Source organism: Lepus europaeus, chromosome 8 (genome assembly GCF_033115175.1).
Source record: "Lepus europaeus isolate LE1 chromosome 8, mLepTim1.pri, whole genome shotgun sequence".
Taxonomy (NCBI): Eukaryota; Metazoa; Chordata; class Mammalia; order Lagomorpha; family Leporidae; genus Lepus; species Lepus europaeus.
The window spans coordinates 17,450,123-17,464,190 of record NC_084834.1 but is presented as its reverse complement, the minus strand read 5'-3'; the positions used below and the strand labels follow the sequence as shown (position 1 = coordinate 17,464,190).

At 53.2% G+C, this 14,068-nt stretch overlaps 1 protein-coding gene across 2 annotated transcripts in view; it reads left to right on the top strand.

The window, feature by feature from the left end:
* The first annotated feature begins 1,374 nt into the window (after positions 1–1,374).
* SH2D4A (SH2 domain containing 4A) overlaps positions 1,375–14,068 on the top strand; it is a 56,374-nt gene continuing 43,680 nt past the window's right edge. For both annotated transcript variants that reach the window (XM_062199431.1, XM_062199430.1), the window contains exons 1-2: positions 1,375–1,477; positions 6,007–6,388. In XM_062199431.1, the coding sequence (XP_062055415.1) occupies positions 6,208–6,388 (181 nt within the window). In that variant the 5' untranslated portion in view covers positions 1,375–1,477; positions 6,007–6,207. The remainder of the gene's footprint in view (positions 1,478–6,006; positions 6,389–14,068) is intronic.

Genomic DNA, 14,068 nt, shown 5'->3' with positions numbered 1-14,068 from the left:
AGGAAACTAGCCAGCTGATTTTCCTGTACACAAAAGCTAGCTAAACCTGGCTCAGAAGCAAGACCGGTGAGGAGGTCTGTTAGTTATTTCTGGGTAATAAATATGAATTATTTATAATAAATTACTCCAAATCTAGAGGCTTCACCTTATGGATCTGTAGTGAGGATGTAGGCCAAGGCCGCAGTCATGTGGAAGGCTCCACCTCCACAACCATTCAAGAGGGAGGGCAGGGGAGAGGGTAGGGGTGAATAGGTTTCAAGACAGAAGCCATAGGTGGGGCCAGTGTTGTGGCTCAGTGGCAGTTGCCGCCTGAGATGCCAGCATCCCATATCAGAGCTCCGTTTCTGATCCAGCTGCATGTTAATGCACCTGGGAAAGCAGCAGATGGCCCAAGTGCTTGGGCCCCTCCATTTGGGAGACCCAGATAGGCTCCTGGCTTCAGCCTGACCCAACTCCAGCCACTGGGGTGTAAACCAGCAAATGGAAGATCTCTCCTCCCCCACCACATTCCCTCTCGCTCCCTCCCCCTATGCCTTTCAAATAAACAAGTATTAAAAAATAAAAAGCTACAGGTGTTTTTTAGTATAATCCTAGAAGTAATGCATCCTTACTTTTGCATTTCTGTGGGTCACCAGGAGCAACTCTGGGACCTCATGGGAAGGAAGCTACACAAGACTGTGGGTCCCAGGAGATGGGCATCACTGGGACTTGGAGGCCAGGTGACACAGGAGGCAAAACCCATAGCTTAGGTGTGACGCGGTTAGAAGCTGGAGTTAACAGTGTGCGGTGTGAACGAATGTGAGCCAATGTGTTTGCACAGTCAGCACCATAAAGCAGAAATTCTATCTGCTAGAATGACCACTACATCCCCAGGTGCTGTTTCCTGCCGATGCCTGGTTCTCTAACCTGCGGCTCCAAGCTCGCACTAACTCTGAGCATCTTCAGCAATTGGGCATGGGGTGGGGTAGCAAGGGGACCTTGCTTCCCTGGCCTTCCTGAGCGGGCCAGGTAGGCTGCGTGGAGCACACCCGTGGCTCACGGCCACCTTTGCCCACACCTAACCCCCGGGGTGAAGGCCGCCGCTCTGCCCGCACACATCTCTGCAGGCCGCGGCCACCCCGACCCGTGCCAGCTTCCTGCAGGCTTCTTTCCTTTGCTGCGCCTGTCGCCTCCACCTTCCTTTCCCGTCCCGCGGAGCCACACCTGCCCGGACAAGTGCAGAGCGGCGAGGCGCGGGGCGCGGGACCGGCCGCGGGGGCCGAGCAGCGCCGCCCCCTGCAGGCCCCGCGCACCGCCCGGCCCGGCCGTCACTCAGCGGCCTGTGGGCGCGGCGGCGGCGGCGGCGGCGGCCGGGCGGGAGCTGGGCTCCGCCCGGGCCTCGGCGTCTCGCTCGCGCCGGCCCGCGCCTCCGCCACAGCCCCCGGGGCCGCCCTGCTGGACGTGGCGTGCGCGCCGGCGAGCCCAGGGCAGCGCACAGGTGGGTGCTGAGCGACGGGGCGGCCGCGCGTGGGGCTGGGGTCGTGCGGTGCAGGCCGGCGGTGCAGGGTGTCGGGTGTCCGGTGTCTGCGCGGGGCGCCCCGAGAGGGAGGGCCCGAGGACGCTCAGGGGAGCCCGGGGCTTCCGGCGGGGTCCCCTCGGGGGCAGGGCCATGGGGACCCTCCGCGCCTCTAACTTTCCCGGGCCGCCCTCACGTGGGGTCGCGGCGCCCAGCGCCCCACGCTGCTGTCCCCGGGCTCCCTCGAGGGGGCGCCTTGCAGGTTTTCTCTGTGGGTCGCCGCTGCCTTTCTTGGGGGGGGGGGTATCTCCAAGAAGCCGCGGGCGCTGCACCCCCTCTTTGGCCTCACCCCCTCCCCCAAGTGACTTTTGGGTGCTTGTTGAATGGGCGTGACTTGGGCACACCTACTTTGTACTTGGGAGGTGAATTTAAAGAGTAAATCCGTGGAAAGACATTAGGCGGGCAGCCATCTGGCAAGCAAATGGAATTTTCTGGGCAAATTTGTGGGTACGATCATTTCAAATTCCCGAGAATGCTGGCTCTTCACACACTTTACCAAAATGTGCTGGCGGCCTGCAATCCCGGTGAGCCTTAAAAACAGCCCTTTTGCAGGTGGTGGTGGTGGGGGGGGGGTGAGATAACTTGAATAAGATTTAAAAAAAAAGCAGGGCGAGCTGTTTGGAAACAATCATCCGCATTTTTAACATGAAAGGTGAATCGTGCCCACCTCAACATCGTGCCCACCCAGATTTCGGCAGTCTTCCAGGTCTTTGGGTTTGTTTAGGTCTGAGTCATTAAAAGCACGCCTGTGTTGTACAACAGTGACTAGGGAGAAAAGTGTGAGAGTCCGGTCAGATCCGCCCAGGAGCCCTGAAGAAACTGGTTTTGGGAATCAGCAGCGAGGGGGTGGGCTCCTGGCTGGTCACCCCTGCCTTTCAAGAGGGAAGTTCCGTTTTATTGGGTCTTGAGCAGCCGGAAGTTTCCTGCACTTGGTGTTATCAGAGCCATTCGGGTGTGGATCAGTGCTGGCAACGTTTGTGCCCTGGGAAAAACCCCTGCTGAGTGGATTTCTCCATTCAGTTTCCTGTACCCTGGTTCTCCCTGGCTTTGTAGCCTTACGCTCGGTCATGCTCCGTGGTGCAGATTCTTGCACATTGCACGGTTGGGGAAACTGAGTCCCAGGAAGCCCCGTGTCCTCCAGCTTGAGAGAAGGAGGCTTGGGAGTCCAGGCAGGGGTCCCTGTGGGTTTCTGTGAGCACACTGCGGGCATCCTAAGCCTGGTGGGGGAAGCTGCTTCACGCTGGTGTGAATGGACAGCTCACCCTCAGCTGGAAGCCAGCGCCTTCCCTGAGGGTGGACTGGTTGACGTTCCTGCTGGAAACCCACGTGGGCGGCCAGAGGCAAAGCCAGGCCACATAAACATGGAAAGAGCTCGATGCCATCGTAGACGTGCCCTGAGCTCTGCACACGTGAGAGGGGCTGCAGCGGCTGCCGTGTGGCTCCCAGGGCCTGCGGAAAACCAGTGGCTGGAGAGCGAGCAGGCAGACAGTGCAGGCAGACGGAAGTCCTCCAGCACAGACACGGAGCGCATGGCTGACAGCGCTGTCCTTGCTGCCTCTCCTGGGTGCGGGGTTTTCTTTCTTTCTTTTAAGATTGTTTATTTATTTGAGAGGCAGAGTTTCAGAGAGACAGAGAGAGTCTTCCATCCGCTGGTTCATTTCCCAAATGGCCGCAATGGCCAGAGTTGTGCCCATCTGAAGCCAGGAGCCAGGAGCTTCTTCCAGGTCTCCCACGGGGGTACAGGGTCCCAGGGACTTGGGCCATCTTCTACTGCTTTCCCAGGCCACAGCAGAGAGCTGGATCGGAAGTGGAGCGGCCGGGACGCAAACCGGCTCCCACATGGGATGCCCGCACTGCAGGTGGAGGCTTGACCCCATGGGGTGTTTTCAAACCTGATCCCTCCTCCCCTAAAGCTCATCTGCTGTCCACAGGGGTGGGGCTTCAGCCCATGAGTGACACCTGTCTTAGGCCCCTTCAGGTCATCGTTTCCTTGCCGCAGGCCCGGATGGTGTCCTGATGGTGTGCCGAGATGAACTCAGACAGACACCAGGCCCCTGTGTTGGGCAGTCCTGCGGCGGGCAGACTTTCCTGCCGGCTCTGCACGTCCCAGCCGGTGACCTGGGCCCAACTTCCTCCCTGAGAAGGGGTTGGTGATGGGTGCCGGACAGACGAAGTGAGTCAGTGCAAGCAGGGTGCCATCAAGAGGTCAGGTGGGGTGTGTCGGGGGGAGGGGGAGAGAGAATGTGAATCTTGCACTTCCAGGCTTTTCTTCAGAGGGTCTAGCCGTCCTTTTGATAGGACTGCCCCCATTCAAAACAGTCGAGCAGGAGCCTCACCCCTTGGGCTGCTGGCGCTCTGCCCTCTGCAGGTCGGTGGCTGGGTATCAAGAGGTCTTCCCTCTGGGTTCTGAACCATGCACTGGACCATGCCCTCTCCAGCGCTGGAATCCAGTGCCTTGGAGCCAGCCAAATCCTGCCTGGAGGAGGAGTCTCCTCTCTCTCTCTCTCTCTCTCTCTCAGATGTATTTATTATTTGAAAGAGCTCTTCCATTTGCTGGTTCACTCCCCAGATAGCCACAACAGCTGGGGCTGCACCAGGCTGAAGCCGGGAGCCAGGATTTTCCTCCAGGTCTCCCACGTGGGTGCAAGGGCTCAGCAGAGGACTTGGGCCATCCTCTGCTGCTTTCCCAGGCTCATCAGCAGGGAGCTGGATCAGAAGAGGAGTAGCCATGACTTGAACTGGTGCCCATATTGGATGCCGGCACTGCAGGCTGTGGCTTTAACCTGCTGTACCACAGCACTGGCCCTGAGGAGTATCATCTCTAGGATGTGGGTTTAGTTGGCTTCCCTGCCTTGCGAAGCTGTTAGAATCAGAGTGCAGAAATCGTTGCAAGACAGCAGTTCTGTGGCCAGAGCCTTGGAGGGTCACCTCAAAGCCACAGACACAACGTTAGCAAAGGACCTGGGAGGGACGTGCCTGCCAGAGTTAGAGTCGGTGGCCCTCCTTGCAGTTCTTTTGTTCATAGAATGTTCGCTTCACTGGATTCAGGTAGTTGAAAGCTGCAGTAGATTGTAAGTTGCAGTGAGAATAGCCAGCAGTCAGTGAATCTGAGTGTCGTGTCTACAAACCCTGGCCACCTAGCATGCTTGTCAGGAACGACTGGCGTGGGCTGAGAAGCCGCTTGGTGAGGAAGAGGAGGCCGGGGGGCCGCTGCCGGGGATTTCTGGATGGTGACAGGTACACGAAGCTCCAGCATCATGTGTGCAGGGGAGAGAGTAAGAGGAACACAAAGCATTGTGGCCGTGATAGGGTTAAGTTATTAGTCTAAAGTTTAGGAGTATTTGAATTTACCATGGAGGAACAAGATAATCTGAGAGGGTGTGGCTAGCAGGTGCGATTACAGAGGCACGGTAAGCACCCAGTTATCTAGAACATCGATGACCCTGAAAAACTGTAGTAAGATTTTTGCATATCCTGCTATATTGAAACAAAGTCCCTTTTCTCCCTCAGAATAATAATTTCTTTCTAGTTATAAAATTATGAAGGCTTGGCATCTTTCTAAAACATTCAGCCAAATGGAAATGTGTGAACTGCATGGAAGACCCTGGTGGAGTTGCCACCCCCTCCCCCCTGTGTGTGCCCAAGTGCACGGCTTCATTCTAAAGTCACCTTCTCGCGCGTTTTAGAAATCAAAGGCGCTGGGTGAGAACCTCAGGGCCTCTGTATTTCGCAGGGCATAGATTCTGTGAAGGGAGGTGTCTGGGAAAGGCACATTTAAACCCAGGGACCTCCCAGGAGGTACTTGGGTGTTCTTTGCTGCACCTGCTGTTTCCACAGCCCTCATAGGTCCACTGGAAATTGCACTGTCTTAGTGTGAAAGGACAAATACATGACGGTGTTCTTTAATGCTGCTTTGAAGGGAACATGTAAAAGTTGCATGGTGGTCACATTTTTATTCTTTTTTGTTCCCCGAGCATGGCTCTGGTTTGGTTTGGTTTGGGATACGTAACTATGAAATCTCAAACATGGTATTTTCTTTTCAAATAGGTTGTATGGAAAGAGCCTTTTAATTTCTTCCTGCCTCCCCCATTTTTTTTTTCCTGTTATGCTTTTTTTTTCGCCATCAGTTTGGGGTTTGTTAGGCTCTGAGCTAATAATATGTCTGTGTGGTTGGGAGAAGGCCAAACCTCTGTTTGTTTTTTTAAAATTTTTTAAAAAATTTTATTTTCCTGAGATTGGTCTATAAAAAGCTAGGGTTTTTGTTGCTGTTGTTGTTGTGTTGTTTTTTATAGAGTGCCTTTGGAAATTATGGCATGGGATCGATGTTGCACAAACTCTGAAACTTGCTTGGAGGTTTCTCAACCCCCACCTCCACCCCCCGGCCAAGAAGTGAAAAGTGATACTGAATTTCCTCCAAGCTTTATGCAGAAGCCCATGCTTGCTCTTTGCAGGTTTGGCGAGAGGCGTTTTGAACAGGATGTTTGGTGCCGCGGCCCAGGAGCCGGTTTGCTGAGTTACCCTCCCAGTCATCCGCGATCACCAGGCCACGTGTGCCCCTGGGAGTCCTTGGAGGTGCACCCAGGGACCGCATCTGCAGGCCGCTTTCAGGAACTTTGGCCGTGGGTTTTGTAAAAGACTCCAGAAGCGCCAAGATGCTGAAACAGATACTCTCGGAGATGTACATAGATCCCGATCTGCTGGCCGAGCTGAGTGAGGAGCAGAAACAGATCCTGTTCTTCAAGATGAGGGAGGAGCAGATCCGGCGGTGGAAAGAGAGAGAAGCGGCGCTGGAGAAGAAGGAGGCCTTGCCCGTGACGCCCAGACCCAGGAAAGGTGAGCCCAGCCGCGCCGTGGTAAGCCTGGCTGCTGGCCACTCTGACGTTTGGCACCCTCACGCCAGCATGAGTGAGCCGGGTGCAGGCTGGTGGACGGATCCTGAAAGAGAGCTTTGTTGACCTGTAGGCTACTCACAGGCGTGGCATTTTCCATGCGGTCACTCAGGCTGTTTGTACAACTCTCACTTGACCAGGGGCCGAAGGACAGGGCAGCTCCGGGGCCTGACCTGCTGGCGGAAGGGAGGTTGCTCCTCCCCGTCTGCCGCAGGTGCCTTTTGGCTTAGCAGAGCACAGAGTTCTTGTGTCAGCCGAGCGAGTTGTCTGTTTCTGTTTCAGGAATGCTCCCTGTTAAACTCTAAGGAGCTACTACAAAGAGAACTTGTGATGTCCTGTTTGTTTTTTAGTGGGAATCAAGTGTTCGGTTGTAGCAGTACTTCCTCACACCAGAGGAGTCCCTGGCACGTGCAGAGGGTTCTTTGGTTCTTTGAGACCATGGAGGGGGGACTGACCGGTGAACACTGACCTGCACAGACGGGGAGCAGCAGGTGAACCGCTCTGCCGTGCATCCGTCTGCACGCCCCATCCCAGCACACGCTCTGCTGTGGACGAACCGCAAAGTGGTTAACAAACAAAACCGTTCTCAGGGTCACTTATGGAGGCATTCCAGGGCAGTTTCTTCTCATTTTTCATTAAGCCAGGCAAGAATAACGTTTGATAAGATCTTTGCAGGCTTCCCAGGTTGAGAAAATGAATCTCACTTGTGTGCATGGGAGAGGAAGTCCGTTCAGTGACCTTTAACTTAACGCTGCCTTTATTAAAACTGCTTCTTAATGAAGCCTTCATAATGATAAGGAATACTACGTTTATTATTGTTTTTGTCAACATCAGCTGTTTATTAGCAATGTGGTGCTTCAGGCACTGTGCCATGTGCTTTGATAAACACTATGCTTTTTTAAAATATTTATTTATTTGAAAGTCAGAGTTACACAGAGAGAGGAGAGGCAGAGAGAGGGAGACAGAGAGAGGGGGAGAGAGAGAGAGAGGTCTTGTATCCAATGGTTCACTCCCCAGTTGGCCTCAAAGGCCGGAGCTGCACTGATCCGAAGCCAGGAGCCAGGAGCTTCTTCCAGGTCTCCCACGTGGGTGCAGGAGCCCAAGCACTTGGGCCATCTTCTACTGCTTTCCTAGGCCACAGCAGAGAAATGGATTGGAAGTAGAGAAACTTTGGTAAAATCCTCATTAATTGCCTTATTTAGTATTCAGAGGGTTTGTGAACAAATAGAACTAAAAGTGAGTTTATTTCAGTACAAAACCAAGTTTGAAACCCATAGTTTTTTTCATGATATGCGTTTTCAAAGCACCGTGACAATATTTTGCTTTTTGCGTGAAATTTTTTTGTACCAAATAACCTCATACTTGAAACTCCACTTCCCAGAAAGTTTTTGAAGCCTCTTAGACCCCTAGATCTGTCGGATTTCACGTTACTCCACACTATTTAGAATAGAATTGTTTCTTCAACGAGTAGCATGTCTCAGCTGAGGACTAATACTTTTTTTTAAAATTATGTATTTGAAACTAGAGGCAGAGATATTTCCCATCCAGTGCTTTATTCCTTAAGTGCCTGGAACAGCCAGGCTGGACCAGGCCAAAGCCAGAAGTCAGTCTAGGTCTCCCATGTGAGTGAGAGGGACTGAGCCACGTGAGCCGCCATCTGCTGCTTCTTGGGGCCTGCCGGGGACTGGAATCAGGCGTGGAGCTGGAGCGGGAGCCCAGGCACTTGGTATGAGAGGCGGGCTTTCCAGTGGCGTTCCAAATACCTGCCCTAGCAAAAGCCTTTTGGTTTTCGGGGGTGTTTGCCCAGCTCCTTGCATTCCTTAGCCGGATCTCTTCTGGGGATCACATCCATTGTGAGCAGAATAAATGAGCATCCTTCAAAATGCTTCTGTTAAGGTGGACTTAAGGGATATGCTTATTTTGCTGCAAGAATTTCTTGAAGTCCGTGCATACAAAAGATCTTTAGAAACCTCATTGAAAATGTGTGTTATGAAAAACCTGGGCAGGGATTTCACAGGATTTTTGTGTGTATGTGCCAAAAAAAATTTATCTTTTGCAAAATGACTTATTTGCAGTACGCTTGTAGTCGTGTGCCTGTGACTGGAGGCTGATGAAGGCTGCAAGGCTCCGGCCCTTGAAGTCAGCATCCCACACCTGATAGATGCTGGGCTTCTCGTGTTGGCTGGATTGGTCTCTTGTGAGGACTTAAGACAGTAATCTTTGTTTTCTTTTTTTAAAAAATATTATTCATTTATTTATTTGAAAGGCAGAATGATAGAGAAGGGGGCAAGGGGGGGGGGAGAGAAAATGAGAGAGAGAGAGAGAGAGAGAGAGAGAGAGAGAGATCTTCCATCCACTGGTTCATTCTCCAATTGGCTGCAACAGCCGGGGCTGATCCAGGCCGAAACCAGAAGCCAAGAATTTCATCCATGTCTCCCACATGGGTGGCAGGGGCCCAAGCACTTGGGCCATCCTCTGCTGCTTTCCAAGGCACATTAGCAGGGAGCTGGATTGGAAGTAGAGTGGTCAGGACCTGAACTGGCGCTGATATGGGATGCTGTTATTGTACGTGGCAGTGTAATTCACTGTACTACACCAGCCCAATAATTTTAGTTTCTTTGCCTAAGTTCTTCCTTTGTAGAATTTTGAACCTACCTCTCAGAAAACCTAGATTATTTTATCAGTTACATGATTATGGGAAAAGTGTGCTAATACACATAATGAAGATTCTTAGTATTTCATGTCAAAAGTTTATCTCCTCCCCTAATACACATCACTTCTATTTCATTGTTTTTATTATTTATTTATTTGAAAGGCAGAGTGACAGAGAGAGAGGGAGGGAATGAGAGAGAGAGAGAGGTCTTCCATCTGCTGGTTCATTCCCTAAATGTCCTCAATGGCCAGGGCAGGGCCAGGCCGAAGCCAGGAGCCAGAGCTTCTGCAAGGTCTCCCCTGTGGGTGGCAGGGGGCCCTGGCACTTGGTCTGCCTTCTGCTGCTTTCCTAGGTGCAGTAGCAGGAGCTGGGTGAGAAGTGGAGCACCTGGGAGAGGAACCAGCACCCATGTGGGATGCTGGCGTCCCAGGCATGAGCTTAACCTGCTGTGCCGCAGCGCCGGCCCCTCTTTCTCGTCTCGCTCGGCCTTGGCAGCTACAGCCAGACAGTTGGAGGCGGAGTCTTCAGGGCTGTCGCGTTGTTTCTCTGTAAATGTGCAGATCACCGTGGGGAATTTGCAGCAGGTGTCACGGATGTCACCTCGTGCATATCCCGGGAGCTTGTCACTCTTACACCAGGAGGGGGCTGCAAAGATTCAACCCAGGACCACCTCAGGTCATTTCTGGTTTCTGCAGTGGGGACATGGGGTTCTTAGGGTGGGGTTCAGGACCTGCTGTGCTTGCCGTGGGGTAAACAGAGGCCTCGAGTGGCATTGTCTGGTGTAGTGGCCTCTGGCCACATGTGGCTGCCGAGCGCGTGATGTGAGGCTGGTCTGGACTGAAGTGAGCTCTAGGTGCACGGGAAGTAAAACACCACGTTGAAACAGCTGTACATCCATTGTGTGTTGAAATGGTACTTTGTGTGTCTTGGAGAACATAAATTGTTCAAGTTGATTTCACCGCTTTATTTGACCTTGAATGTGCTCACTAGAAGAGTTCTCATGACTGATGTGTCTCACATCCATAACCCACAGCACAGCACTGCTGCAGACGTAAGACTGGCCCCAGCCAGCTTTTATTTTATTTTTAAAATGTATTTACCTTCAAGTGAAAGTGGTGGTGGTGAGAAAGGGAGAGGATCTTCCATCTACTGATTCACTCCCCAGGCGGCCACAATGGCCAGGGCCAGGCCGGGAGGAAGTCAGGAGCCAGGGAGGTACTGAGAAAGCCGCTGGTCTGTGCCACGAGCGCCATCTACATCCCCCTGCTTTTCTTCCTGAACCACTGCCTGTAGTGAGACTGGCGGTGGCCCCACTGCTGGCTCCGGGAAGTCAGTGCCTCCCTCGGCACCGGGGGTTTCCACGTTGAGGTCAGCTAGGGGAGGCCTCAGTTGCTTTGCAGATTTACTTGAAAGTATGAACCTCGCACAGTGCGCACCGCCCAGATTTGCTGTGTGACCAAGGTTCACAGCTCCCGAAAGCTCACCCATAGATGCCCAGGGCTTCACGGGGCCTGGGCTGAGGTTGAGAATCTGCATTCCCTCTCCGGGGCAGCTGTTCTTCCTCTTGAGGCTAAATGATGCTCTCTCAAACCTCCGTGGCCACCCCGACCGCTCCCCCGAGCTCTGGTCTGGGCTTCTGGGGCCACCGTAAGCCCTGGGAACTTGGTGCAGAACCAGATTCTGCAGCCGCACCCCACTTTCCTCACCACGCCCTGGCCCTGCCTCTCACTCCCAGTCATGATTGGTGACACTGCCCTGTGCCCGGTCACCCGGCGGCACCCTGACCCACCCACCCAGGGATTAGGGATTGCGTCTGTAGATTTGACTCCACCTGCCGCGCGTCCTCTCCATGGCTTTCCCAGTACCAGCAGCGGGGGCGGGGCTGCTGGATGTGCCGGCCGAAGCACGGCTGTCATTCAACGACCTGCAAGAAGCCAGTGAGCTGAATGCTGTCCCTCTTGTTCTGCCAAATGAGGATGCACCCATAGGGACGTCGGTGGTGGAGGTGGGATTTGAACTCAGATTCGCCCAGCTCCACGTCTGTCCTGAGCCGCTGGTCCTGACCCCGCCTCTCCTGGCCTGCGTCTGTGTCTCAGATTCTGAGCTTCGAGGTCTCCCTGTGCCTGGCCATGCCGAGCACCGGGCTCTGCGTCCCTCTCACTCCCCTGAGCCCTGGACTCAGCCAGTCCACACTCCTGCTTTGGTGCTTCCCTCTATAAGGGGTCTTCAAAAGGCTCATGGCCAATGTGCCTTATGAAAAAACTCTGCACAAATTTCATTTTTTTTTTTTTTTGCATCAAACACAAACTTGTCCTTTTTTCTATTTTTTTTCGGGAACATTTGGAATACCCTTGTACTGGGAGAGCCCCAGTCATAAGTCTCACCAGAAAGTCCTGGTGGATGTGGGCCTGGGCCTTTATCAGCTACAACCATGGGCTGGCTCTGCTCTCTGGGGGCCCTGCTCCATCCAGGTCCTGCTGCCCTCTGCTATCCCAGCATCCCTTTTGGTTGGTTCCCTTTCACTCTCCAAAGTGTTTCTCTTTGGACCACACAGCATAAGGCTGCCCTGGTCACGGGTTTGCTGTCACGTGGCCTGGTTTGGAATTCTGATCTCGATTTCACTAGCTCTGTGATTGTGTGCAAGTTACTTAACTCCCCCAAGCCTTATTTTCCTCCTAAAACAGGAAGGGTAATGGCCTAGGCAGGTATCTGATGACAGATACGGCACAGCGTCAGCTGGCCGGAAGGGACACTACCACAGCACCAGAATCTGGAAGCTCCTACCATGGCCTTCTGGTTTCTGGATCAAGTGTGGGGAGGGGTGGTTGCCACAGGAGAGGCCAGAGCGATGGAAGATACTTGGGACGTTGAGGCAGCAGTTCATGGAGGGAAAGGGACATTTTGACAACCCGGAGACCCTGATGAGACCCCTGTGTGTTTACAGCCAGCCCCCCACATTCGTCAGTTTTGCATTTTGGGATGCAGCCAGCCCCAGATCAGAGACATTTGGAAGGGGCAGGCATTGTGGGTCAGTGAGTTAAGCCACCGCTGGAAACAGCCACGTCCTATATCGGAGTGCCCATTCCAGCCCTGGGTACTCTGTTTCCAAACCAGCTTCCTGCTGATGCGCCTGGGAGACAAGCAGATGATGGTCCAAGAACTTGGGCTCCTGCACCCACGTGGGAGACTCAGATGCAGCTCCTGGCTCCTGGCTTTGGCCTGGCCCAGCCCTGGCCGTTGTGGCCAACTGGGGAGTAAACCAGTGTTTGGAAGATATTTCTCTCTCTGTCATTCTACCTTTCAAATAAATGTATGCATCTTTTTTAAAAACAATTTTCAAAAAAATGCCTTTGTGCTGAGCCCATGCAGACTTTTCCCCTTAACTTCCTAAATAAACTTCCTTATAATACTGTATAACAATTACTTATATAGCATTCACATAATATTAGATATTTTCCCCAAAGAAACCTTTTATTTAATGAATACAAATTTTGTAAGTACAACTTTAGGAATATGATTCTTCCCAGCTACCCGCTGTATTATGTATTCTGAGTAACTGAGAGCTGACTTGAGGTACATGGGGAGATTGTGAAGGTTATATGCAAACACTACTCTGTCTTATAGAAGGGACTTGAGGAGCCCACCTCTGATTCCCAGGGTCAGCTGTTGGACATCAATTTGTTGCCAGGTCCCGGGCCCTCCATTGGAGGGTGCTGCTGTTCTCTGCCAGCTGCTGTTCACTGGGGCCTTGGCCTTCCCCATGTGGGGATGGACTGCACACCTCTCTCTCTTCCCCTCACACAGCTCGCTCAGTAGTGGTCCTGATAGGACCTAGCCACGGCCCAGAGCAGGTGCTGGCTTCCCGAAGGGTGGCATCCGCGCAGGAGGGTCCATGGCGCTGTGCCCTGCACCTCCGTGGGTGAGCCTCCCAGACGCCTGCTGGACCTCTGCAAGGGGCAGGCCCGGTGCAGCAGGCACATGAACAGCGGCAAGCTGTCACGGAGGACTGGGGTAAAGACGGGGTGTCATGTCAGCGCTGCCTCCGTGTAAGTTGTATACGTGGCCCTGAAGGGGGGGGGGGCTCTCTCAGATCTGAAGGAACACTTCTGTGCCACAGGAGGTGCTGCTCTGTGTCTCTGTCTGCTGTTCTTGGGGCCGTGGTGCCGAGTCGGGCTGACCCACTTTTCTAGAACAGTCGCTCTAGGAGAACTTTTCCAGAAGACTCCCGAAGATGGCAAACATGAAGTTTTCTGTGGCATGAGAATGGGACTGAGGACCTTGGGGTGGGGGAGGGTGCTTATACTGCTGTACGACATCTTTTCTCACTGTCCTCTGATTAAAGAATGTGTCTCCCTTTAAGGAGCGGTAGACAGAAAATGCAGGATGCTGGGCGATAGTAAATGGTGAAACGCTATAGTGCATGCCTCATTTAGTTTGTACCTTTACTTGAAGAGGTGCACAGGCTGGGGGTGGGTGCTTGGCACAGCAGGGACCCCCCACATCCCACATCACAGTGTCTGGGTTCGAGTCCTGGCTCCACTTCCGATTCCAGCTTCCTGCTAATCCGCACCCTGGGAGGCAGCACGTGATGCGTCCTTGCCACCCACGTGATGGACCTGGATGGAGTGCCTGGCTCCTGGCTTTGGCCTGGCCCAGCCCTGGCTGTTGCAGATGAAAGATCTCTGACTATGTCTCTCTGCTTTTCAGTTTAAAAAATTCACTGGAGACAGAGTGTGGGTCTATGCTTTTCTGTTTCACCTTTCCTCTTACCAGGCTGGAGCTCCTCTCGTCTCCCTGCCCACACTTCTCTGTTCTCTGCACCCCTCTGTCCTTGGCTGGCTCCTTGGCCTTCTTACTCTCTCCCCTTCCAAGCCAGCTATAAATCCTGCCTATAGGGGAATGTCAGTAGCTTCATGAAAAATGGACTTAAAAGATACATTTATCTGGTGCACAGAAAATGAAAATCCATGC